The following is a 24113-nucleotide window of genomic DNA, read 5'->3' as shown; positions in this document are numbered from 1 at the left end:
GAGCACCTCACCCCTCAAAAAAATACCCCAACAAAAGCACAACCAAAAAAAAAACCACCAAAAAAACCCCAAAAAACAAACAAAAAAACCCCAAACCCTTATGAATCACTTTTGACCAAATACTGAATTCTGCTGCTTCAGCTGCTTCTTTTTTTTTTTTTAATTACTTCGTTAGTGATACTGGTTCCTGACTTTGATCTGCATTGCTAGACAAATATCTAGTGTCAATAGAATCTTCAGTCTTTTATGAAGTACTTTCTTTTTCTTGTATTAATTCATCTAAAAATGCATAACTTTTAAATTTAAAAACTTGATACCATTCTCACCCTAAATCACCAAATTTTGGAGATAGGCTTTCTAGATAGTAGAAATTACTTCTCTACATACATGCCATCTTTAACATCCATGTTCCAAAGATAAAAGATTAACGTATGTTAATCAGGATTCATAGTTTGGGGTCTCTTCCATGGCCAGGATGCCCAAGATGTGAATGTTTTCTAGACTTCCTTTCCCTCAACCCTAGAATCTCCCTTTTCATTCTAAAGAGCAGCAGATTTTAACCATCATATTAGTCACAGATTTATTCTCAGCGATTTCTTTTTCACAGACTTGGGTCCTGGCCTCTGATTTCTCCATCCGTTGCTCCACATTCACCATGTGCCTGTCTAGTTTCCCAGCTTTTGATGAGAGGTTCTCTACCTTGCCTTCCATTGAGGACAATGTGTTCTGCATTGCCCTGAATTTCACATGAAGTGACTCCATCAGCTCATGGGGGGATCTGCTCTGCTGCGATGTGGAAAAAGTCGACGAATCCAGTGAAGATAGACAAGATGACAGCATCATCTCAGGCCAGGGCACAGGAAGGCATGGACTAAAGAAGTTGTTCTTGTCATTCTTATCTTTATTTGGGGCATAATTTTGCTCTAATTTTCAATTGCAGACATCTTAGGTAACTTACTGAGCTCATCATAAAGTAAAATATTTAAGAAATTAAAAGTGCACAAATTTAGCAGAAATTTTGAATAAAAGCAGTTTTCCGCATGAGTCAGGCTCTACCCCTGATATCCACTCACTCATTATACCACTTTCTCTGGTTTGATAGCTACTCATATGTGCACATAGCACCACATTTCCTTTCAGTCAGATTGTCAGTGTGTAAGTTGTTAGTACTGTGGAATATAGTTAGGCATTGTGGCACTCTGCAGAAAACTCCCCATTTATAATATTACAAAGGTGTATGGTATTAAATAGACTACAGTAATGAAAAAGAACTGTGTTGTGGATTTAATTTTAAATTAATAGAAGCATTTTATCTATATGATACCTTGTTGTTCTGATTCTGATGGGAGTTTGAGCGGGCACGGTAGTTTTTGCCTCTAGTGATTTTTTTCAAGCTGAACCATATTCAGAGTGTGGCAAGTATTTCAAGGTTTACATACTGTGAAAACCCAAATAGAAAGAACTAGAAAATCCTTTGCTTGTTTCTGTTATTCAGTGTCATGGAATTCTGTCTAGTACCTAGTAACGAGTGGGCCTGGAGGATCCTTTAAAATTTATATAAGAATATGTAGTAAAGTTTTATAGAATTAGGGAAGGTCTGTCTCATTTGAAGTCTGAGGTTGCAGTATTTATAATTGTATCATTTTGATCCAAGATAAGTTTGGGGTAATATTTGAAAGAAATTGACATATCCTCGTAAGAGAATTATTAGTAAGTGAAAGCAGAAGTTTTTTCAGTTAATATCCCCATAAGAATGTTAAAGGAAATATAAGTTTCTAGCTGGTGTTTTTTATTTAAACTAATATGCTTTCTGGTTTTCACTTCTTAAAAATCACTTTGTGGTATCTAGACTGTTAGAAAAATAGTTTTAAGTGTGGTATGAAGAGGATTTATATTCTGTATGAATTTTCAATGTTCTGGTATTGGGTGTGCTTTTTGTAAAAAGGACCATAGCTAAGTGTCTTCTTGTTTAGTCAAGCAGTTGGTAAATAATTCTGAGTATCTTGTATTTGTTGGCAGGATATGGTTGTAAGAGTTAGCCACAAGTGTTTGATTGTTTTTTAGTGTTTGATTGTCTAGTAAAGCTAAGTGTTTGATTGTTTAGTAAAGCTAAGATCATTCGTATGTTACAGTATGGTGTATGTAGTCACCAATAAGCTGCTGTCTAGTAATTTCAGGGGAAATAGAAACACCATTTTTCTATTAATATTGCTCTTGGCAGTATGTACAGACCTGAGAGACATTACTGGGGAAGGGGTCTGGTTTTTTTTCTGAACCATGATTTGAATCAATATAGTATTCAATATAGTATTTGAATCAATATAGAAGAACCTTTTTGTCAACAGATAACAGTATAGAAATTGTGTAAAATAAAATCTGAAATTTTTATTTTATTTGCATTCATTCTGTTGAACTCTAAGGAAAAATAACATAAGGACAAATTTTATTTTTCAAGCAGAAATTAGAGTACCTGATCAGTTGGACTCAGTCTGGGAGCAGCCAGATTCCACACACGTGAATGGAGCTGATTTCGATCTCACTGTTCTATCCATGGCTGAAATAGCTTCTTGTAGTTATGAAGCCAGGTAGGTAAAAGTTACCCAGTAGTTTGCTTGAAAATCTCATACAGATAAGCATAAGATGTCCAAAAATAGTGGTTATTAGTGGTTAAATATATCTAGAGAATAAGTTTCTGTTCAATAGTTGCAATTACATAGGTTGTTTGAATTTAACAGAAGGTCTTCCCTGTGGATGCTGCTGCTTGGTAGATGCTGCTCAATAGCTCTAAACTCAACCTATGTATAACTTGAAATAAAGCCCGCTAAGAAAAACCTTATGCCTTTCACTGTGATGCTGTTGATTTCATGTTATCATCATGTCTTTGTATCAAAGTTGCAGTATTTTCTAGAATTAATGACACATTCTGAAAGTTTTACTTCAAAGGAAAAATGTGAGTACTGAACTTAAACGTTTTTTGCAGAGACGTTGCTGACTATGTCCAATGGCCTAACTTACAAAGGTTTAGAATATGAATCAACTTTTATAAATATAAGCACAGTGGTAGAAATACAGGGAGTTTTCCCTGATGGAAATAATACTCCAGAAATTTATTTCTTCATTGGAACCTTTCTTAGGCTTGCTAGAATAGGCAGACTACTATTTGTATCTCAAAAAGAGTTTATTTATTAGGAGAAGCCTAATTACGTAAGCTTGCACCTTGGAAAATAAGATCTTGTTACCATAGTCACTGTAGTATATGTGTGGTTTTAATTTGAAACAAAAGATAGCAAGTGTGCTTTCTGGACTCTTGTCTCTACCATTTTCCTAAAGGCAGGTTTCATGTTCCATGGCTTACCTATTATACAGCTAATTCAAGTACTCTATTTGCAGTTATTTTTTTAACCTATTAAATTTCTACCTGTTGACTGAATTCGTATTCCCATTTGTCGCAAGGTGGAACAGTGCAATGGATTGTTGAAAACCACCTTGAAGGCACTGGGTGGGGGAACTTTCAAAAATTGGGAGCAGCATCTAGCAAAGGCCGCCTGGTTAGTTAACACCCAAGGTTCCACCACTAGAGCTGGCCCTGACCATCAAACCAAGTTTCCCTAAATTGCTAAACCACCACACCATTTTTGGGGGAAAAAGCAAATAATTAATTTGAAAATACTCCCTATTAATTTGTGGAAAAGTTTGCACTGTGTTTACTTGGGGTTTATTTTATTTAATTTTAGACAAGTTGGCATAAAGAATGGAATGTTTTTTGGCCAAGCAAAAAAGTTGTGTCCAAATCTTCAAGCAGTTTCGTATGATTTTGATGCGTACAAAGAAGTTGCACGGACAATATATGAAATACTAGCAAGGTAATGTGCTGTTTGCATGATCTTCATGGTAAGGTTATCAAGCATATTTTCTTTGCCACTACTGAACGCTATTATTCGTTTTATATTTTCACCTCCCACTTTTCAGCTTCAATGAAGCTATTCCTATTTGAGGTCTGTCTTCCTGGTATTTTTGTTACTTGGAACACCATACTTCTGAGCATGCTTTTATCTTGAAGCCAAATCCTGTAAACAGTTAACATCTGACTTCCAAATGAGTCATTGTTAAATTTTTTACTGATTTACATAGTGAGAAGCAGATCCTTGCTTAGAAGGGAGATCCTTCCAAGAGATGTTTTTTGAGTAACTTAAGAATGGGTTATTAGAGTAACATCTATTAGAAGCTACATTCTGGTTTAAAATGCACTTGAAATAAAACTGGAAATTTGTTATTGTCAATAAAAAATAAATATTCAACTCCTTCTCCAGCTGTTCCTTTAAAATCAAGATGCACATTGAAATTAGTCTTACATTAGTAATATTACTGTAATTTGCTATTTTAGCATTTTTAAGATCTAAGTGATGTGTGATACAAAATAGGCAGGGAAATGCCACACAAAAGGCAGACTTTATTTGCTACATATTTGTTTTAACAGATGGTGAGCTGTTGCTGGTGTTTCACCTCCTTTACTTTGTGTTGATAGCTATACTCATAACATCGAAGCAGTCAGTTGTGATGAAGCACTAGTAGATATCACTGAAATCCTTACAGAGACCAGACTGACTCCTGATGAATTTGCAAACGCTATCCGCACCGAAATCAAAGACCAAACTAAATGCACAGCTTCTGTTGGGATGGGTAAGTAGCTTCATTTCTGTTTACAAGCAGCGACTGCTTTTGTTAATGTATCAGACCTATGTAAGTTTGCTAAAACTCCTAAGTGTGTGTCGAATATGTTGCCATTTACATTAAATTAGTGTGAACAAAAATGCAAGAAAATTTTCATAAGTGGGAAGTTTTAAGCAAAAATGTATAAAATCTCCACATCACAGATCACAGGGTATTCTGAGTTGGGAGGGACCCACAAGGATCATCAAGTCCAATTCTTAAGTCAATGGCCATCCAGCTATCACTTCTGCTTTGTTACCTGAACACTATGCTAAAATTCCACTCTTGCATTCATTTTTATGAAATGCTGCTGTATTTTTCCAGTAAGTAAAAAATGAGCACAGATTGTGTTCCTTAATGGAGATAGCAGTAAGAATTTACAGGGTGACATGATTTCGCATAGTTTTTAGAAGGTATTGAAAGCAAAGATTTGTGCAATTTGTAGTAGGTATTGTATATGAAATCACACATCCGAAGAGACTTCCTTGATTTGTTTTTGCTTAGCTACTTCCTTTCTCATTTTATTTTTTTCCTAATTAATACTAGAGTTGAGAATCTGTACATGCCTATACTGAGTGTATGTAAGTGTGTGAAATCCACTTGTGAGACAAGCTGAAATTCGTGACTGTAAGCAGAATTCTTCCCTTATTAACTTTGCAGTTGCAGTTACCACTACAGTTCCACTGCTGTTATATCACATACTGCTTGCTGATAATTTGAAAGTAGACTCTGCAGATATATATGAATATATTTCATTAAATTCTTGGTAAAAGTTAAAGAATTTGACTGTACTTTCCGCATTTTTCCTTGAGTGTTAAACTGTGGCATTCTACTTGAGAATCAACAGAAGTTACCATAGACATGCTTTAATTTGTTGTTTTTACAGGTTCCAATATTCTGCTGGCCAGAATGGCAACTCGTAAAGCAAAACCAGATGGACAGTATCACTTAAAACCTGAAGAAGTGGATGATTTTATCAGAGGGCAACTTGTTACCAGTCTTCCAGGTATTCCTATCTCTTAGAGGGCATTTTGCCTCCTAACATTAAACCAGTTCTAGCTACAAATTTGCTGTCTAGATCAAACAAGATTAGCTGCTATTCCATGTTTATGGTCCAAAGTGTGATAGACAGTAGACACATACGGCATACACCTGTATGAAAATAGGCTTTATTGTATTTTTTTATTGTTCGAGGAAAACACTTAAAAGCATTGTAACTAACATAAAGCATTTCCTGGCATGTAACTCTATATTGTTATTCAGTACATAGTGTGACACAGGCATGGTGCAAGAAGTGCTGAGTAAGCACTCATTTATGCTTTTAGTGGTCAGCTGACCTCAGCCTGCATGTATTTAGTGCTAAATGTAAAAAATAGTATCTTTATCTGTTTAAGATTCAAAAAGTAGGGAAGGGCAGTAAAAAACAGGCAGCCATAGACACCGAAATGGAAGATTGGTAGAAATAGCATCCACAGACAGGTGCAGATTTGCCAAAATTCTCTTTATGTGACCCCTTCTGTGGCCAAACACTGCTTACAGTACAGTAGCATTTCTCTTTGGCATAATATACAGGAGATATTTTTCCTCCAGAATATTACTTGTATCACTGTGCTGTGACTTCAATGTTTTAAAGTTTTCAGAGTTCACTTGCGTGTTCATCGTAAAAACAGTTTTTAGTGTTTGCCTTAATAATACCACCCCAGCAGAGAAACAGATTATCAAAAATTGAATCTGACTACCTAAGATTTCTGATTTTTGCTGACTTTGGTAGTGAGAACTCATAGGATTAATATTTTCTGGAAGTAACAGGCCACCTCTCCAAAACCCAGAAATATACTTCAGTTTATCACACTTACATATGTGCTGTTGCCATGGATACCTACAATTTTGAGTGCTTGGTAATTGAAAGCACAAGTGATACAGGTATGCTATCACTTCTACCTGAAATATTATTTTTCTACCTAGGAAGCAGTGTAACGGTGGTCAAAATATTTGTTGGTTTTCTTTTGGATTAAATCACTTGTACTTAAGGGGAAAAGATATTACATGTTGGACACTCTTTTTTGGACTGAGTTGTTGTGGGGATTCAGAGCAATATAATCTTTAACAGGCAGTACCTTGTCATGACAATTTCCAAGCAGGAGTCATTCATATTTTACCTAAAAATAAACAAACATTCTGCTGTTTGACATCTTAAACTAAATACATGAAACAGATTAAAGATACACCAGTGATGAGAGCAAAAGTTTCCATTCCATCTATGCTTTACGGAGCAGAATTTATTTTATATATATTTGTTTGTTAATTTGATATGACTTAATACAGGTTTAAAAATAAAAATTTTATGTAATCAGAACCTAACTGGCTTTGAATTGTATAAGGTTAACAGAACTAATTGCTTTGCTGTTAGGAGTTGGCAGGACAATGGAATCTAAGCTGGCTTCTTTGGGAATTAAAACCTGTGGAGATCTGCAGTGTGCTTCAATGTCAAAACTACAAAAAGAATTTGGTCCAAAAACAGGACAAATGCTCTACAGATTTTGTCGTGGTTTGGATGACCGGCCTGTTCGTACAGAAAAAGAAAGAAAATCTGTTTCAGCAGAAATCAACTATGGAATAAGGTTTACACAGGTAAATTAAACTTGTTTCTTTTTTGCAGTGACTTCTTTCAGCTATAGAAGAATCTTCTCATATTCTGATTATTTTCACTTACACTTTGATCTGTTAGAGCACCATCTTAGCCACGAAATAGAAATATGGAAAATGAAGAAGTAGGAGACCAAACGATAAAATGGGAGGAGAGACTGCAAAAGTATTGGACTGAAAAGAAGCTTGCACAAAATTAGCTGGCTATTCTGCATTCGTTATACAAGTCTGGTACAGAAAAAGAGAACTGCAGTAGGTTTGTCAGCACCTAGCATTCTCTTTCATTTAAATGCTGATTATTCGAAGATGCCAGTGCCTGAAACTATCACCAGCTGCTCCCGTACAACATTTTTATTAGACTTTCACAAATACTGTTTGGGGGGGAGTGTTATTAACAAAACTGTATTTAAAAAGTAACTCAGCACTTTGTTGAGATCTTGAGTATGTATAGAAATGATAGGGAAAAAAAAAAGAGCTTGAAGAGAGCTGACGATGTTGTGTAGTCCAGACCTTTGCTCAAAGCAGGGGAAGCTAATAAATCAGACCAGTTGCTCAGGACTTTATCCAGTCTGGCGTTGGAAGTCTCCAAGAACGAAGACTGCAAACTTCCCTGAGCAACATGTTCCACTGCTTGACTTTCCTCATGGTGAAAAAGATCTTAAGTCCTATGCTCTTCGTCTTCTAGGTTTGTGCTTCAAGTTAGATTTGCAATTCTATGGTGGGGTTTCTAAATACATTTTTTGAAGACTTCTTTCAGCATTAGGATAGGAATCCACCATCTCGCCTAACTTAAGTGACCTACAATGTAAACGAAACACTTGAAGTTAAATGGGACAATTGCTTGTGAGTCAGCTTGCTCTTTTCAGTTTACACAATCTGGACTGTATTAACCCTTTAATGATTTAACTTCAGTATTTGAAAACTAGTGATTATCTAAACATTATGTTTTTCCCCTTCAGCCTAAGGAAGCCGAAGCTTTCCTTCTGAGCCTCTCAGAAGAAATCCAGCGTAGACTTGAAGCTGCTGGTATGAAGGGTAAACGATTGACCCTTAAAATTATGGTCCGAAAGGCTGGAGCACCAGTGGAGCCTGCAAAATACGGAGGTCATGGAATCTGTGATAATATTGCCAGGTAACCACTAGGCATGAACACACTTCTGCAGGATCTAAAATTTATATGAAGACAGGACAGAAATTTCAAAGTGCTTGGTACTTCTTTGTCTATCTATCAAACTTGCACCAAAATAAGAAGATATATTATTATCAAAAATCCTCTGTGTTTGGATTGTACATTTGTGGTGTTCTGGTTATCAGTAAGACATATATGCTTATATATTGTTGGTGTACCTTTCTCTAGCTTGCTTAGTATTGGAGATGAGGGTTTTCTTAGGGTGTTTGAAGAAGACATATTTACATCCTGCACTATGACACACATGCAGCAGCATTTATTTCTTTCAGTAACCAGCCAAGTTGAAAGGTTCTGGTGCTGCATAGTGTTCTCTCTCCCTGAGCTGTGTGATGTTGGGTACTTTCCTTTTTCTTGAGAGGCTTTCTGCTGTTCCTTGATAGATCTCTTACTGATTGTGACAGTTGGAGTCAGTTCTCAGAGAAAATTGTGCTTTGTACTTGTCAAGAAAGATGTCTGATAGTACAATAGTCCTTCAAGTCTAGAGTGCATGGAAGCTATGGCAATATTTGCAGAATGACTTGCTGCAGAAGACTGAGAGGCCATTTTGAGTTCTGAAGATGGAGCTGGCATCAGACACCTTGGACTGAAGTCATTCATTTTAGTACAGACAAGTTTGGTAGTGTTGAATCTTGTGTTTCCTGTTGTTTTACCAGTAAATCTGCAGAGAATTTTTTTGGTCCTAGAAGAGACAGTGAAGTTCTGAAGTGGAGCTTAGAAAGTTGAATCTCAAAATTACAAGGTCAAAGACTGGTGCCCCATGTTTCAGCTTTTCAAGAAGGCAATATGTTCAGATCTCTTGACCTTCACAGTTACATTTCTTCATGTAGGTTTAAGTTCCTCATCAGAAGTGCCTTTGTTTTCTTGTGTATCCTTATCAATGGAATAAAGTTCCTTTCTATCTGGGCTCCCCATAGCACAGTCTCATCAAGATGCTCCCTGTAGTGGCTGCCCATCCCTGAAGAAATGGGATAATCCAATTGTTCTGCGTGGGTAGTCAGCTGATAGGTTGCTGTCAAAGGAGTAGGACCCTCAGCTTCCACAAGCAGTGCTGTTACTCCTATTCATTGTTCTTTGTTCCTTATTGATCAACTGAATGATGTTGACTAAATATTTTTTAATCTCAATTTTATTTATATACTTGCGTGCTGAAAACACAGGGATATAATCTAGGTGTAGGTATCATAATGCTGTTTCATACAAGATTTCATATAAGATTGTCATGGAACCTTCTAAATACACATCTATTCTTCAGGCATACACTATCAAAGCAGTTGTTCCTTCAGTGCAGGATGATCCTGGCTTTTGAGAGACGATAGGTCTTTTCTACTTTTCCTTCCATCTCAGGTGGTTGTAACAGACTAATCGCTCCTGAACTGACAGGTCATTTGGTCAGAGTTGCTGATAACAGAAGAGGTGGTGGAGTTCACAGATCACAGAATATGCTGAATTGGAAGGGACCCCCAAGGATCATCAAGTCCAAGTGCTGGCCATGCATAGCACCATCCACATGCCCAGGAGTTTTTTCAGTGGGTTAGAGTTCAGCAGTAGGACAACAGTTGAACAGTAGTTCAACAGTAGGTTGCATGCATAGAACCTGTCGTGCTTGTGATCTTGTTACATAGAATTCAGCTGTAATAAAAACCGAAACTACAAAATTCATGTTTCACTATAAGAAGCTCATCACTTCTTAGAATTGGTATATATATCAAGAAGAAAATCCATCAGTCTATACTTTTGTTTTCTGGCTGTCCTGAATTCTTCAAGCTGAAGATTTACTCTTAGCAGCCTAATGTGTAATATTGAGTGTGCATTGGCATAGAGCCTTATTCCTCCTTCACTTTAACTAGTGTCAGAGTGCGTTCTCATGAACAGATCAGTGCTTTGTACCCCTTTTCTGTGGTCAGGCATACAAATGTACACATGCCCTGAAATTTCCCTAATTCATGAAGTCTTCAGTAAGGTGAGGGGGCACTCAAGAGTGCAAAATTGTTCACACATCACTAAAGTGGTTCAGATGCCAGGATTTTGTTTGGTGGTGTCTCTGTTTCTGCTTCTGGCTTTCCAGTGACCTTGTCGACCCCATTCAATCCAGGTTATGCTGTAGGTGCTGTATTTCTGTCTTTGTTCGATCATTTCTGTTCAGCCCAGTGAAAGGCTTTTTAGCAGTGGAAGGGTAAACTCCAAAAGTTTGCATCCAAGTAAATGGATTAGAATCTCAGAGTGGTGTTCCCCCAAGTGACCGGCTTCTCTCTTCAGTTTAAGATTTTCTCTGTAGCTATAGCTCATGACCCATTTCTTGCTCCCTTACCTCACAGAAGTTGCTTGCTATGGTTTCTCATCCTGCAAGATTTCCTAGGATGATAATCATAGTGCTACAAAGGATTCAAACTTGCAGACACACTTAAAATCAAATTCAGCTTTTGAGATTAAATGGTATTTGTACTGCATCTCTGAAACCCAGTCCTGATCGTTCAACATAGACCTTTTTAAAATATTTTTCTGAAATTATGTGTACGTTTAGACTCGTGGTGATATTGTTCCCTTTTTCTTAAAAATACTAATAGGTAAAGCTTAGGGAGATCTTCATATCATTCACAGTAGGAGGGTTTTTTGGTTTCATATTGGCAGAACTAGATCTTTCCAGAGATCACTTGGCTGTTCCATGGTGGTTTCTGACAAATTCATAAGCAGAGTAACACCATCAAATTGTTTAGTAAGTTGTCAGGATGGCACCCTGTCAAAACACCAAACTTCATTTTGTTTATGGAGCCCACTCCACCAGAGCTAAAACTGCATCAGTTATTTCAATGAGAAGACTGTACATCACTCACCTACATTTGATGAGCCAGTTGAAATTCTGTCCTTACCTATGTCAAAGGCTAGGCCATTAGAGAATCCAGAACTACCAAGCACTGCTACTGCCCTGCCATACTCTCAAGGGGCAATTTGTAAAACTCACAGCCAGGTTGTTTTGTTAGACTTGTTGCAAAAAATTGCCCACAGCTTAAGATAATTTGGAATGTTGTTTAAAGTTACTTGCCATTAATTCTAATTCCTTGTTGTTTGTAATCCACATGCACATGCCTGTATCTGTTTCCCCTGAGTTCCTTTTGAAACTCTTGCTGTAAACATTTGGCAATTGACAACTGAAATAGTACTGAGCAAACTCTCTGTGAACCAAGCTTGAGTGAAAGATAGAAATGCACGAGTGTGTTTTTGTGCAAAAACTTTGTGACCGGCTTCAATTGATTGCACATATGTAAATATATACTAAATTTGACCTTTTAATGTGTGGACTGCTTACTGAGAATATTTGTTAGTAAGTATTCTGCTTTTCTTACTTTTTCTGTAGATCATGCTTAGTTTTAACTACCTTTAAAAAGAAACCACAGAAGAAATAAACAGTGTTCTGTTTCTGTATGCCAAGAAATTACGATCTGTCTTTCTTTCGGGTCCTCTTGGGACGTTAATACAGAATTTTTGTCTTAAGAATTTGTGGAACAGTTTCCTTTTTAATTGTAATTGTTTATTCTTTCTAGGACTGTGACTTTAGACCATGCAACAGACAGTGCAAAAGTAATTGGGAAAGAAACTCTGAACATGTTTCACACAATGAAACTGAACATATCCGATATGCGTGGGGTGAGTTAATGGGAAAACTGAAATTCATTCTCTTTATCCACCTGCTTTATTGTCTTTCATGGATTTTCAGTTCCCCATGGTAGATGATAAACAAACTTAAGCAAAAGTGTAGGTAATACAAAGTCTATGTAAATTAGTGTATGCAACCATATTATATTTTATAACCTTTGAAAAACTTGGTTACAAAGCCATAAACATAAAAAAAATAAATTTTTTTTATATAAATTAGTCCACAACTTAAAACAGCCTGTGGTAATGAAGTAAGACTGTGTCTTCTACTGTTCTATCAGCACATGTAAATTTTATTTTGTCTTAGAATTTTCTGTAAACTTTTGCCATACATTAATTATGTAACTAGTATAAATAGTGTTTGTAGTGCCGATCAAAGATAGAGATTAAAGGAGCTTTTGTTCTAGACTGCAAGTCTTAGAGCAAGAAGAGTTACCAGCCTATGGGTTGGCCTTTGTTTGAAGGTGATTTTCTGGCTCTTTTGATTCATGGTTTATTTTGGAACTCTTGCTCATCTCACTGGTTTTGTCATAGCAATGTGACGCTATGATGCTGCTGTTCTGACATCAGCCATGTGTTGAAATGGAGCAGAGAATCTCTAAAACAGACTTGCATTAATTTGTGATCTGGATATAGAAGTAGAGTTTTGATTCACAATGTTGCCTTGCAAAGTCAGCTCCTTGGCTTGGAGTTGAGGAAATATTTACCATCCTGTCCCTGTCTTTTTCTAGTTTCTTGTCTGTTTCCTTTGCTGGGTTTGATTTGTGATGTCATTCTATTTCACTGGATTTCTTTTGAGAGTATTCGATTCTTAAAGTTAGTGTCCCCTAGTTTTTGGACACGATGTTTTACAAAACAATGTATTACTGCTGACCATGTGGCTCTGTTGAGTTCTGGAGGGGCCCTTCCATTCTAGAATATATAGTCAAGTCCAGATCCATCCAGGGTCCCTCAGTGGTTACTCCTTTCAGCTGATTTCAGACATGCCCAGTGTATATGTCTTATGTGGGAGCTAGTCCCCTTAAGCCTTATTTATACATGAGGTGAGTCATGCTTTAAAGTTGTCTTTTCCTGTTGCTGTCTAGAAAAGATCCTGAACTGATACCCTTAGTTGTTTGCCCACGCTTGGGCAGATAAATGAGCTCAGTTGTCCCATAGACTTCACATAACTCTTGTCCTAAAAGGCAAAAAAAATCCCAAGGCAAAGTTGCATAGTACAACGAACACAGTACTCACTCCAAATGTTTCATTTAAGTTCTAGAACTCAAACTTAGAAATACTTCAAAGCAAAAAGATAAAAGCACAAAGAAGAACTTTTACAGTAATGATGTCATATCCCATTATTGCAACTAAGAAGGTGTTAATAAACAAAAATCTTACTACTTTATTAAAGGAGAAGACCTGGTAGAAATATATACACTAGCTCCTTCATGCTTTCTGAGTCCCATATACAACTTCTTCTAAGTGTGAGGTTTTTCTCTTTACAATTATGGAGGACTGGCAATAAACTCACACAGTGCACCAGTGCATTCTTAATTAGACACGCATTTTGAACCCCTGCTGATCTGGCATTTCAAAGTTAAATGAAAAACCAGGATGTCTTGAAAAATGAGGAGCACCTCATCAAAAAAGACTAATTCTACCAAAGTACTTTTATCCGCTGAGACTTTGCAAAAACAGTGTCTACAAGTCAAACAATAGTATTTTTCTTATTTGTAGACTGAAGTGATGGATTTAGTATACATTGTCCTTGGGGAAAAGCATTGCTTTTTTAGCCAGATGTAATACTAACCACATTCTTGTCACTGTTTCTGAATTTGTTATTGTCTAAGAAATTTCGTAAAAAACACATTGCTTCATGAACCTGTTAACAGCACTTTTTTGTATCAGAGAAGTTAAGATGGTAGTATCTTTGTAATTTCTTAGTTGTTGGATTGTGGTGGATATTCCTGGGATTTGTTTGGGATGTTTTTAGTGGCTGTTTATGTGTAATTTCAATACAGTTTTATTTGTCCTCTCGCCCACCCACAACAGGCAGCCAATTCCAAAGAAGGCAATGCTATCATGATATAATTACAGATTTTTAAAATCTATTTTATTTATTTAAAACTTCATTAAATGAATGCATTTATGTTTTGGATTTAGGTTGGGATTCAGGTACAGCAGCTAGTTCCCATCAGTAAAACAACTTCAGCTCACTCAACAGTACAATCTGGACATTTACCTGGTGGATCACATTCAGTTATTGATCTTTTTCATGTTCAGAAAGCAAAAAAGCGCTCAGAAGAAGAGCATAAGGAAGGTCAGTAAGCTTTGTACTTGGCATGTGTGATAATGATGGGTTCCAAAGGACTCTTAACATGGATCACCTTTTGGAATACATATTCAATATTATACCAGTATAAATTAGGCAACATAAACTTTCTGAGAGTGGGGTTTGCTGCTGCAAATGAAAATGCTGCTAATAAAACCTTGTATAGGATTAGTCCAATCGGGTTTTTTTTGTTTTAGTTAATAGTAACAGAGGATACTTTGAAATAGAAAGTGTTATGATTGTGCTATATATGTTGTAAACTCTTCAGCAAATAATGCTAGAAATTACCTTTTACTGTGTCTTGAATCTTCAGATTAATTATAACTGTTAGATTATCATTCTGTATTTTGTTTTCCATATGTACAGTATTTGTGGCTGCTATGGACCTCGAAATATCTTCTAATTCAAGAACTTGCACTTTTCTTCCATCTCGTGGTACCAATCTCACACCTGGTCTCAATTCTAATGCCAACAACACCGAGTCTGCTGTCAAGTGGAATGGTGTGCATTCTCCTGTCAGTGTAAAATCCAGGCTCAATTTGAGTATTGAGGTTCCATCTGCTTCCCAGGTAAACCTGAGAATATGAAACATCTGCAGGATATTGTAATAACTTGGGATTGTCTGTCTTACTTGGATAGACCCAAAAGGAGCTCCTTTTAAATAAAAAGAGTTCTAGTAAAGTACAGTGCACAGTAAGTAACTGTTACTGATGCAGAAGTATTTTGCCTTAATAAAATAAATCATGTTGGAGTTAGGATGCACACTTAACATTTGTACAGGATACTGCTGTTTAGATGAGAGGAGGGCAATCTTTATTTAAGTAAAATATTTCTGTGGGTTTGAGGGATTTTTTTTTAGGTGTGTTTTAATGAAGGGACAGCCTTCATTGTTTCCACCCCACATGTTGTTCCAAGTAGACATCTGTTAGAAGGGTCTGCTGTGAAACAGCTGCACAGAATTCTGCAGGTATTTTAGGTAGAAGCAGATTTACTTGCTCTTCTGTAAAAGTCTGTAATTTAAGTGTCTGTAATTTAAATCTCTAAAAGCATTTCTGATTTTTTTTAACAGCTTTCTCAAATATTTATCGATTTTTAAGAAGCAAATTATGCTTTTGGCAGGAAACTTGTTCCTATAATGCAATACCCAAGCCAGCTCCGGATCTAGAAGTTAGTTGACTGGAAAACGTGAAGCTCTGTACACTCAGATGCTTCCATAAGAGGAATATGTATAAACAAGTGAAAAATGCACCAGGTGTGCAGTAGAGTTCCTAAAACTTTGGTGGCGTTATGGCACAGTATCTTTCCTTCTGCTTTTAACCATATTATAATCTGGAATGTAATAAAAAATTCAGTGCAGGGAAGGAGTGGTGAGAGTTAATGCCACACTGCTGTTTGTATACTGTGCTAAGAAAGTAACAGGAAGGTATTTTACACCCAGGATTCCTAGGAAATGATAGAGTTATATATGCAGCAAATTTGGAATGAGTGAATACAAACAGAACATGGAAGAGTAACTGAAGTGATTAACAATACAGACAGCTTTCATCAAAACCTTTGTTACCAAACCAAGTAGATTTTAATAGATTTTTGTGGTTCTTCTCTGTAAATCCAGAATCTGGTCATAAACTCCAAATTTTCTTCTTAAAGGTAAAAGATAAACTATTCTAACACTGCTATGAAGTCTTATTCAGCAGAACTTAGAGGCAAACTTTGGCATTTCTCTACACAGTTTATTCAAGTTTTACTTGTGAGAAAAATGGTGCTGTACATCTGCTCGTCAATTGTTTTCATTCAGTCACTTGTGCAGCTGTCATTGTACACAGCAGCTTCTGGACACTGAGAGGTTATCTCAGTTGATAATTGATAGTAAGTAAAAGCTTATTTCATCATCCTACTGGTAAGTCTGAGAGTGTGCATATGTAATGCCACTAAAGTAAATCAGTAACATGCACCCTAGAACTGTGTAAAGAGAGAAATTAATTGCTTCCAGCTTTGTGCCAGACATCAATTTAATATTTGTATCAATGTATTGCCTGTATAATTTGAAGTCAGAATTTGGGTTTCCTTATCATTAGGTAACTGTAGAGGAAACCCTGTCTGTGATTTTTGGTAAGAAGACTGATCATTGTGAAAAGATAAAACTGAGCATTCATATTTGTCGAGCTGCTTAGTCTTAAATGACATTTTGCTGCTGCAGAGTGTAACTCTCAGGTTCCTAAAGATGTTTGCATACACAGGTTAATATGTAGCAGGTTTTGTAAAATTCAGGAACCGTATAACTGTATAACTGTTACCTATTCCTTCGAAAAAACTAAAAGCCTTTATATACTTGTAGCTAGATAAGTCTGTGCTAGAAGCTCTGCCACCTGATCTCCGAGAACAAGTAGAGCAAATGTGCACCGTACAGCAAGGAGAGAGTTACGGAGAGAGCAAAAAAGAGCCAATAAATGGATGTAACACTGCGCTTCTGTCACAACCAGTTGGAACAGTGCTTTTACAAATACCAGAGCTCCAAGAAACAAATGCCAATATGGGAATCAATGTAATAGCCTTGCCAGCTTTCTCACAGGTAGGATGTTTGCACAGTATCAATAAACTACTTATAGGAAGTTAAAAGCTCTTTCTTGAGACAGCATTAACTAGAACCTGTGACTTCCCAAAATTGTTCTTGGTCCTTTAATGTCTTCTAAAAGTCTGCTTTTAAATGTTACATTATCTGTCAGAAACATAGTATGATAATATTTACTGAAGATTATAGTCATCACTATGCCTGTGTTTAATGTAAAAACCCCCTCATATATGGTTTACTTTGCAATCCAGTCTGTAAGTAGCTTTTTTGTCTGCATTGCAGCTGAGTTACACTGAACTATAAGTCTGAAGCAATCCTAAAACCTGCTTAGCTAAGTCACAGGAGACTTACTCTGTTTGTGTGTGTTCTGATGGGGTGAAAGCAGCCTCTGCTAACTTCTTCTGTAGATGTGGTTGTTTGTATCACATTCCTGAGAAAAGGGCAGTCATGGCTAAAAGTTGTGCATCTCTCCATATGGAGATAAGAAGTTTTTAAATGGACTCATATACAACATGTCCAGGATGAGAAAAGAGCAAAGATGGTTGTCAAAATAGGGGCCTGAAGGGGCAGCAGGTAACAGTAATGATGCTTGTAATATCGTTCCACTCTTCAGTCTAAGATGGTGCTGAACAAATGTAATGTAAAAATTAAAAGAAAAAAAATTCAAAAATCAAAGATTGGGTTATCCAGAGATACACTATCTTGTATTGCATCATTTAAAATGGAGCAGTGTTTTTATTTTTTTGTTTCATTGCACCTTTGCTGTTTTCAAATGAAGTGATACCACCTAATCACATTTACAGAGATTTGTTGCTGTTTCTAAGGCATGATGTTGCTTAGCTGACAAAAAATCCAGAGAAAATAGTGTAGAACTTCCACTTAACAGTTAATGCATAATTGTTATTTAAAAGAATATGTAGTCTATTCTGTTACTAAAATTTCCTCACCTTGATTCGAATTCATTGGTTCAGAAACAGTTGTGTCGATTTTTATTCCTGAACTGCAGATTTTGGGTTCCCCTATGGAACTAGTGTGCAAATAATATTTGAGTTTTCCCTGCCCCAGCTGTTTCAAATTTTGTAGTTACATCTGTCCATAAGCAAGATGTGTGTTAAATTAGACTGTGCTCTGAAGTACACCCCTCCACACTTGGCTTACCACTCAGTACTGTTTTTCACGGTGAATAGTAACTGCATATGACTTTCTATAAAAATTCCTTTTAGTTTGTTTATGCTTTATCTGTCTAATCATTAGGTAGTCGAGAATTGATTGTTATTTTCTAAAACAGCATTACTTTTTGAAGTTTTCTTAAAAGGACCTAGTTTACACTCATTTTTTGCATTGTTTTTTTCTGTCTCTATCTACAAACGTATTTTGTGACCCAGTTACTTGATCCAAAAATGCAGCTCTTTGTTTGAAGATGTAGTTCAAGAAGAATTGAGTACTCCCTATTTATTTGTCAGGGATATCCATACTATCTGTTTGAGAGAGTGCCTTATGCTCATACTCCAAATTTTCTCCTGAAAGCCATTCAGCTTTCTTTATTGGCAAAAAGAGGACTAATATTTACAATTTTCATTCTCTGAGTTAGGTCCAAGTTTAATACCTAGAATACTATGGTTGAAAAGCTTCCTGTAGGCTTGGTGAAAAAAAAAAAGCTAAACCCAGTTCATTAATATAGGAGGATTTTTTTCAGTGTTAACATCAAACATGGTCTTAATTCAGAAATACCATTTTACTCTAAGTACAGTTTGACACATTTTTTCTCTTAAAGTCTTTGTGGGAGTGTATATGCTATGACTGTGCAGAAACATTTAAATCTACTTTGTGGCCCATGAAGCAGTGAAATCAGTAGTAAGAGGTTTTGAGTACAGAAATACTGCCAACCACTCCAAAATGAGTACTTTACTTACAGCAGGTGTAAATTATGCCCTGCCATCTTTTTATAGCTTCGTAAGGTTTGTTTTTCAACTCTTCATTCCTGTTGTCTGAGCTGAGGTTTTATGATCAGGTGCAAAGCCAATTGGCTGATAGTGATTTATTCATTAGAAAACTTGTGGAAAATTTCCTTTGTTACATAAAGTTCTCCTCTAAAAGTAATCCAGATAGGTTGCATTCCCTTTCCATCAGTTGCTGAAGTAATCTTAAAATTCAGAATAGCTGCTGTATATCTCTGCAGCCTGAATCCTGTAGAAGTGTAGGATGCAAAAAGTAAAGATTACAGATGCCTAGAAATGCATGACATTTGTAGTAGTGGTGTTAGTTAGTGGTGGCAAGTTTTCGTCTCATCCTTACATTGTCTTGACATGGTACAGATTCCTCCTGAGGAAATTGATATAAGCACATCAGAAATACTGATAGCCATATGCTGAGATCATCCATGGCTTTATAAAACCAAGGTTCTCCATAATGTGAAAGCTTTCACATACCTGTATCACAATGTTAGGACATTGTACAATCAGTTACCTGAAACTCCAGTTATATTGGAGAATTCATATGAATTCGACTGGTGGCTCTTCTAACTGTATTTTTCCATGTTATTCTCTTGAGAGAGCAGTGATGGGGGAATAACAAAAATGGATCCACTTTGTGTACTGCATTGTTTCTGCATTAATTAAGTGGCGTACACAAAACACAGTGTCAGTTCAGAGCATTCCAAACCCTTGACTCTCAAATGCTTTACCAGAGAACACTAACCTTTTTAAAAAGGTTTTATTAAGTAAAATTTGTATTTAAAAAGATAACTTACACCTGTGATGTAATTGGCTGTATTCCACTATAGTGCTTTGTTCTGCACAATGTATATGGTAATTGAGGTCAGAGCTGTTGCTGTTTCCTCCTTCAATTAGTGCATGTTCTGCATGGTGAAAAATTTGTGTTGACTCATGGAGTTCTGAGAAGGGAAAAAACTTGTGCTAAATTGGTGAATTCTAACCTGTAAGAGCCATGTTCATGTTTATGATCTATATTATTTAGACATCAGGTGTGTGAATTGCACACTGTATCTCCCTGTCATAGCATACATGTTTTGGTGTAAAAAATTTAAATCTCTATTGAAAATAAGAGATAAATTTTAATACATTTGCAGATTGTAATAAATACAGTATCTCAGATAATGATAGAAATGGCATTGTGGCCTCAGAATAGTAATTGTAGTTTTGACTAATTTTTTGTTGTTTGTGCACATCTCTGAATTTTACCAGTGAAATGAAGGGCGCTCTGCCACTGGCAGATTTAATCTACTAAATGATAGGTTTGCTTTTTTCCATTAGATTTTTAAGATTATGAGCTGAAAACACTGTCCAGTAATGACGGGAAACTCCAAATACAAAATGACTCTTGTCACTGATTTGCTACTTCAGACACACAGTGAGAAAAAATAACTGATAATACAAGACATTTTATTTTGTCCGTATGAGTGTGTTTGGCAATTGGCATCAAATTATTTCCTGTCTAGAAATAAAGTCCCTGGGACAGTTGCAAGGGACTGTGCTTTTATCAGTCAAGCAAGTGGTGGACAGCTGTGGGAGAAAGAGATTAAACACTTTTGTGCTAGGTCAAAATATGACATAACTGGACTTGGCTTTTCCGTGAGACCATTTCCGAGAATATTGAGTCATACAGCAGCTTGCAGGAAATAGAAGTACCAAAAGAAAAGGAGGAACAAAAGTCTGATGGTCACAATGTTTGTGTTTTGAAATTTGAAGGGAGTGCTCTCTAAGCTAGGCTTAATCCTGCTCTTAATGCAGCTGTACTGGGTATCAATAGGTGAGTAAAGATGGTTAGTGCATTATATGCTCATAATAGTAATTTTATTAAATAATTAGGAGTAATATTAAATGTAAATTTTGTTGGGTTTACAAACTGAAATACACAAAGAAAATGCACAATGGGCTTCACAGTGTTTCAGTTATATCTCATTTATTTTTGCTTGGCATGAAATGTAAATACCTTTTTCATGTGAGTGACCTAGAAGGAAGCAAACGGTGCTGCTCACTGCTAAAATAATGAAATTAATCTTCTGTTACTGTTCAGGTGGACCCCGAGGTTTTTGCTGCACTACCTGCTGAGTTGCAAGCAGAGCTGAAAGATGCATATGATCAAAGGCAAAAGCAATCAGAGCAGCAGCCTGCTAACACTTTAGGTGAGAATATATAGTTTTGCATTAGTCTTCTGGTATAGCAGTTGCTTACTATCCAAACAGCTATGCAACCCTAAGTAACAAACTGGAAAATATACCCAAAGTGTCTCTGAAGATGCTGTGTTCAATGGAATTTCTGTATTTATTTTTGACAGACTGTCAGTTACAACCAGCTGTGGTTTCCATTTGCAAACAGGTGCCCAGCTTTATTCAGATGGGTAATTCAAATAATTCAGTTCATGGGGACTCTGGCACTAAGACTCTGTCATTGTGTCATTTTAGAGGCACTAAACTTACCCACGTCCATATGTTTGCAGAGTGGAATCTAAACTTGATGTGTCTTGTGATTTAAAGTATTGCACCTTCTTAAGTTTGTTAAACTGTGTTCAGGGAGCATTCTCATGGTTCCCTGAAAGCCATAGCACTGGCATGGCTTTTGGGTAGCTAGAGAGAGATACGCTCATCTCACTGTATGTCTTATAGTCAGGTGGCTTTACTCTGAGCTCATCATCCAGGTCTCCTTTTTGTAATCAGTAGAAAGAAATAAGACTAATTCCCTGTGAACATGCTTTGTCATAAAAATAGGTTGTAAATGTTATTGGGTTGATTGCCAGTTAAACACTGCATTTTAATTATAATCACACCCTGATTTCATAGCCAGTGGACTAATGCAGATATGTTAGAATGATGGAGTGAGAGCAATTTCCTTCATAAACTCTGAAAAAGGCATTGTGGGGGCTTTACACTGCTGGCTTTGCTGATAACACTGGTGGGACAGTACTCTGACTGAGGCGAGGCAGTTTGTCCAGTAGATTCAGATTTCACCAGCTGCTTATATTCAAGTACTCAAATGCTCACATTAAAAAGCTTATGAATAGCTGAGTATCCTCTGAGTACACTTAAAGTCCAACAGTGCTTTTCAAATACTTGAAACCTTGCCAGGATCTGGAATGGTGTGTATGTGTTAAAGTTGCTTTGTCTAGGCTGTGTTTTCTCAAGTGATCCTTAGATTTTTGTGGAAGATACAGAATCCCCCTTTCAGTGGAAAAGTATTAAATTTTAAATGTATCAACCACTGACTATTCCTGTTTTTCAGTGTCAAAAAATCCTTTCCTACACCTGAAGCATACAACTATGAAAAGTAAGAAGAAAATACGGAAAAAAAATCTAGTCAGTCCTGTAAAAAAGATTCAGAGTCCTTTGAAAAACAAACTTCTTGGTAGTCCTGCAAAAACCATGCCAGCTACATCTGGAAGCCCACAGAAGCTAATAGATGGCTTCTTGAAACAAGAAGGACCAGCTGCTCAGGTACTTAAAACACTTAACAGCTTTTGGTAAAGCTGTGTCTGCTTCTGTAGGCTGCGTTCATGTTCACAAATGCATGGTTTTCTTTACTGGATTCTTTACTGACACTTATCTGTATGTATATGGTGTTTCCATATTTGTCAGACTGAGCATTATCCACTTCTATGTTTGGAACAGGCAGAAGCAGTTCCATCAACTTCGGATTCTTCAGGCCCGTCAGCTCTGCAGACGGAGCAGCAGCCAGGCTCATTCAGGCCTCAAGCGCCAAACCTCGCTGGAGCTGTGGAATTCAACGATGTAAAGACGTTGTTGAAAGAATGGATCACAACTATCTCAGGTGCGGGGTGTCACACTGAGGCTGATCTTGCAATGCATCACAAAGAAAACTGCTTTTAGTAGGCTTTTTATACTTACTTTCTCCTTCACTCTTCCTTTTGCTGCTTATTTTTCACAGTACTCTTGAATCCTGACTGCCTTGGCAGTCTTGGAGAATTTGATTCTTTCTATCAGTTGTTACTCTGTGGTTTTGCCAGCTCCTGTGTCTTGCTTAACATCATGAAAATTTACATGCTCTCTCTTCAACCCTTGTGTCAGGCCCTTGTCCTATGCCTTGATGGTACTTGTGTCTGAGGTTTTCTGTATTTTTCCAGCATATCGCAACCACTAAGATGAAAGCTCTTGAAAGGGAATTCATTTTGTTCTATGAAGATGTCATTTTAGAGGCAAAGGAGGAGTGCAGGGTTTGAGTTTTTGTCAAAATAAATGCTGGAAAGAACCCTAGGAAAAAAAAAGTGTGCAAATGGGACACTCTTGCTAAATTGTGATTTGAATTATGTCAAACAAATAGCAACTCCTTAAAACCTTGGGAAATTTGACCTTCCTAACCTGGACATTATTATTCTCCTGAGAGTTTCAAAACAGCCATTCCATTCTAAATCCGAGTCTCTTTTCCCTTTGGTTACTGCTAGTTTTGCTGTCAGTTGTTCTTACTGAAAAAAAAGAAAAGGTCTACAAGACAGGTATTTCAGGACCTTGCAGTCCTGCTATGTGCACAGCTTCTGATGTCAGGAAGCTGCGTGGGGAATACAGAAATTGTCAGGTTGGCCCCTGATGTGCTGACACTGCAGGATTTCTTTCTGTTGTATTCCCGTTATTCTGTGATTGTATTCTAAGTATACTTAGAGAAGAGGATACCATTCTTTAATTTTTTTTTTTATTACAGATCCTATGGAAGAAGACATTCTACAGGTTGTGAAATATTGTACTGATCTAATAGAAGAAAAAGACTTGGAAAAGTTAGATCTGGTTGTTAAGTACATGAAAAGGTAACTTAATTGCTAGTATTTGTGAACTTCAGGCTATTTTTGTCAGAGTTCATACACTAGATGCTTCATTGTGAGGCCACAAGCCCATTAGACATTCCATTGATGAGTGCTTTTAAACTTAAAAACGGGCTGGGGGAAGAAGTTGGAGTGTTACTCTGTGGTTTTGGATTCAGAAGCTTGCCATTTCTGGTCTTTGGTATGAAATTGGTGGAAGGTCACCTAGCACTTCATTCACAGGCTCACACCACTGCCAGATGCAAGCA

General features: G+C 36.8%; 1 protein-coding gene across 5 annotated transcripts in view; it reads left to right on the top strand.

Moving 5' to 3' along the window:
• The window catches only part of REV1 (REV1 DNA directed polymerase), a 56265-nt gene that overhangs the window by 31492 nt on the left and 660 nt on the right, over positions 1 to 24113 (top strand). Inside the window, exons 1-15 of one of the 5 annotated variants that reach the window (XM_032100351.1) lie at positions 627 to 864; positions 2459 to 2585; positions 3735 to 3863; positions 4526 to 4680; positions 5597 to 5716; positions 7121 to 7341; positions 8316 to 8488; positions 12085 to 12187; positions 14342 to 14498; positions 14877 to 15079; positions 16846 to 17079; positions 21115 to 21223; positions 22317 to 22528; positions 22703 to 22862; positions 23748 to 23850. In XM_032100351.1, coding sequence (XP_031956242.1) covers positions 792 to 864; positions 2459 to 2585; positions 3735 to 3863; positions 4526 to 4680; positions 5597 to 5716; positions 7121 to 7341; positions 8316 to 8488; positions 12085 to 12187; positions 14342 to 14498; positions 14877 to 15079; positions 16846 to 17079; positions 21115 to 21223; positions 22317 to 22528; positions 22703 to 22862; positions 23748 to 23850 — 2279 coding nt within the window. In that variant the 5' untranslated portion in view covers positions 627 to 791. Of the gene's footprint in view, positions 1 to 626; positions 950 to 2455; positions 2586 to 3734; positions 3864 to 4525; positions 4681 to 5596; positions 5717 to 7120; positions 7342 to 8315; positions 8489 to 12084; positions 12188 to 14341; positions 14499 to 14876; positions 15080 to 16845; positions 17080 to 21114; positions 21224 to 22316; positions 22529 to 22702; positions 22863 to 23747; positions 23851 to 24113 lie in introns of those variants that run through there. The other 4 variants (XM_032100352.1, XM_032100354.1, XM_032100349.1 and 1 more) reach the window with 4 other exon arrangements.

Source organism: Corvus moneduloides, chromosome 2 (assembly GCF_009650955.1).
Source record: "Corvus moneduloides isolate bCorMon1 chromosome 2, bCorMon1.pri, whole genome shotgun sequence".
NCBI classification, from domain to species: domain Eukaryota; kingdom Metazoa; phylum Chordata; class Aves; order Passeriformes; family Corvidae; genus Corvus; species Corvus moneduloides.
Note: the sequence above shows the minus strand (reverse complement) of the source record. Positions and strands in the feature narration are given on the sequence as shown.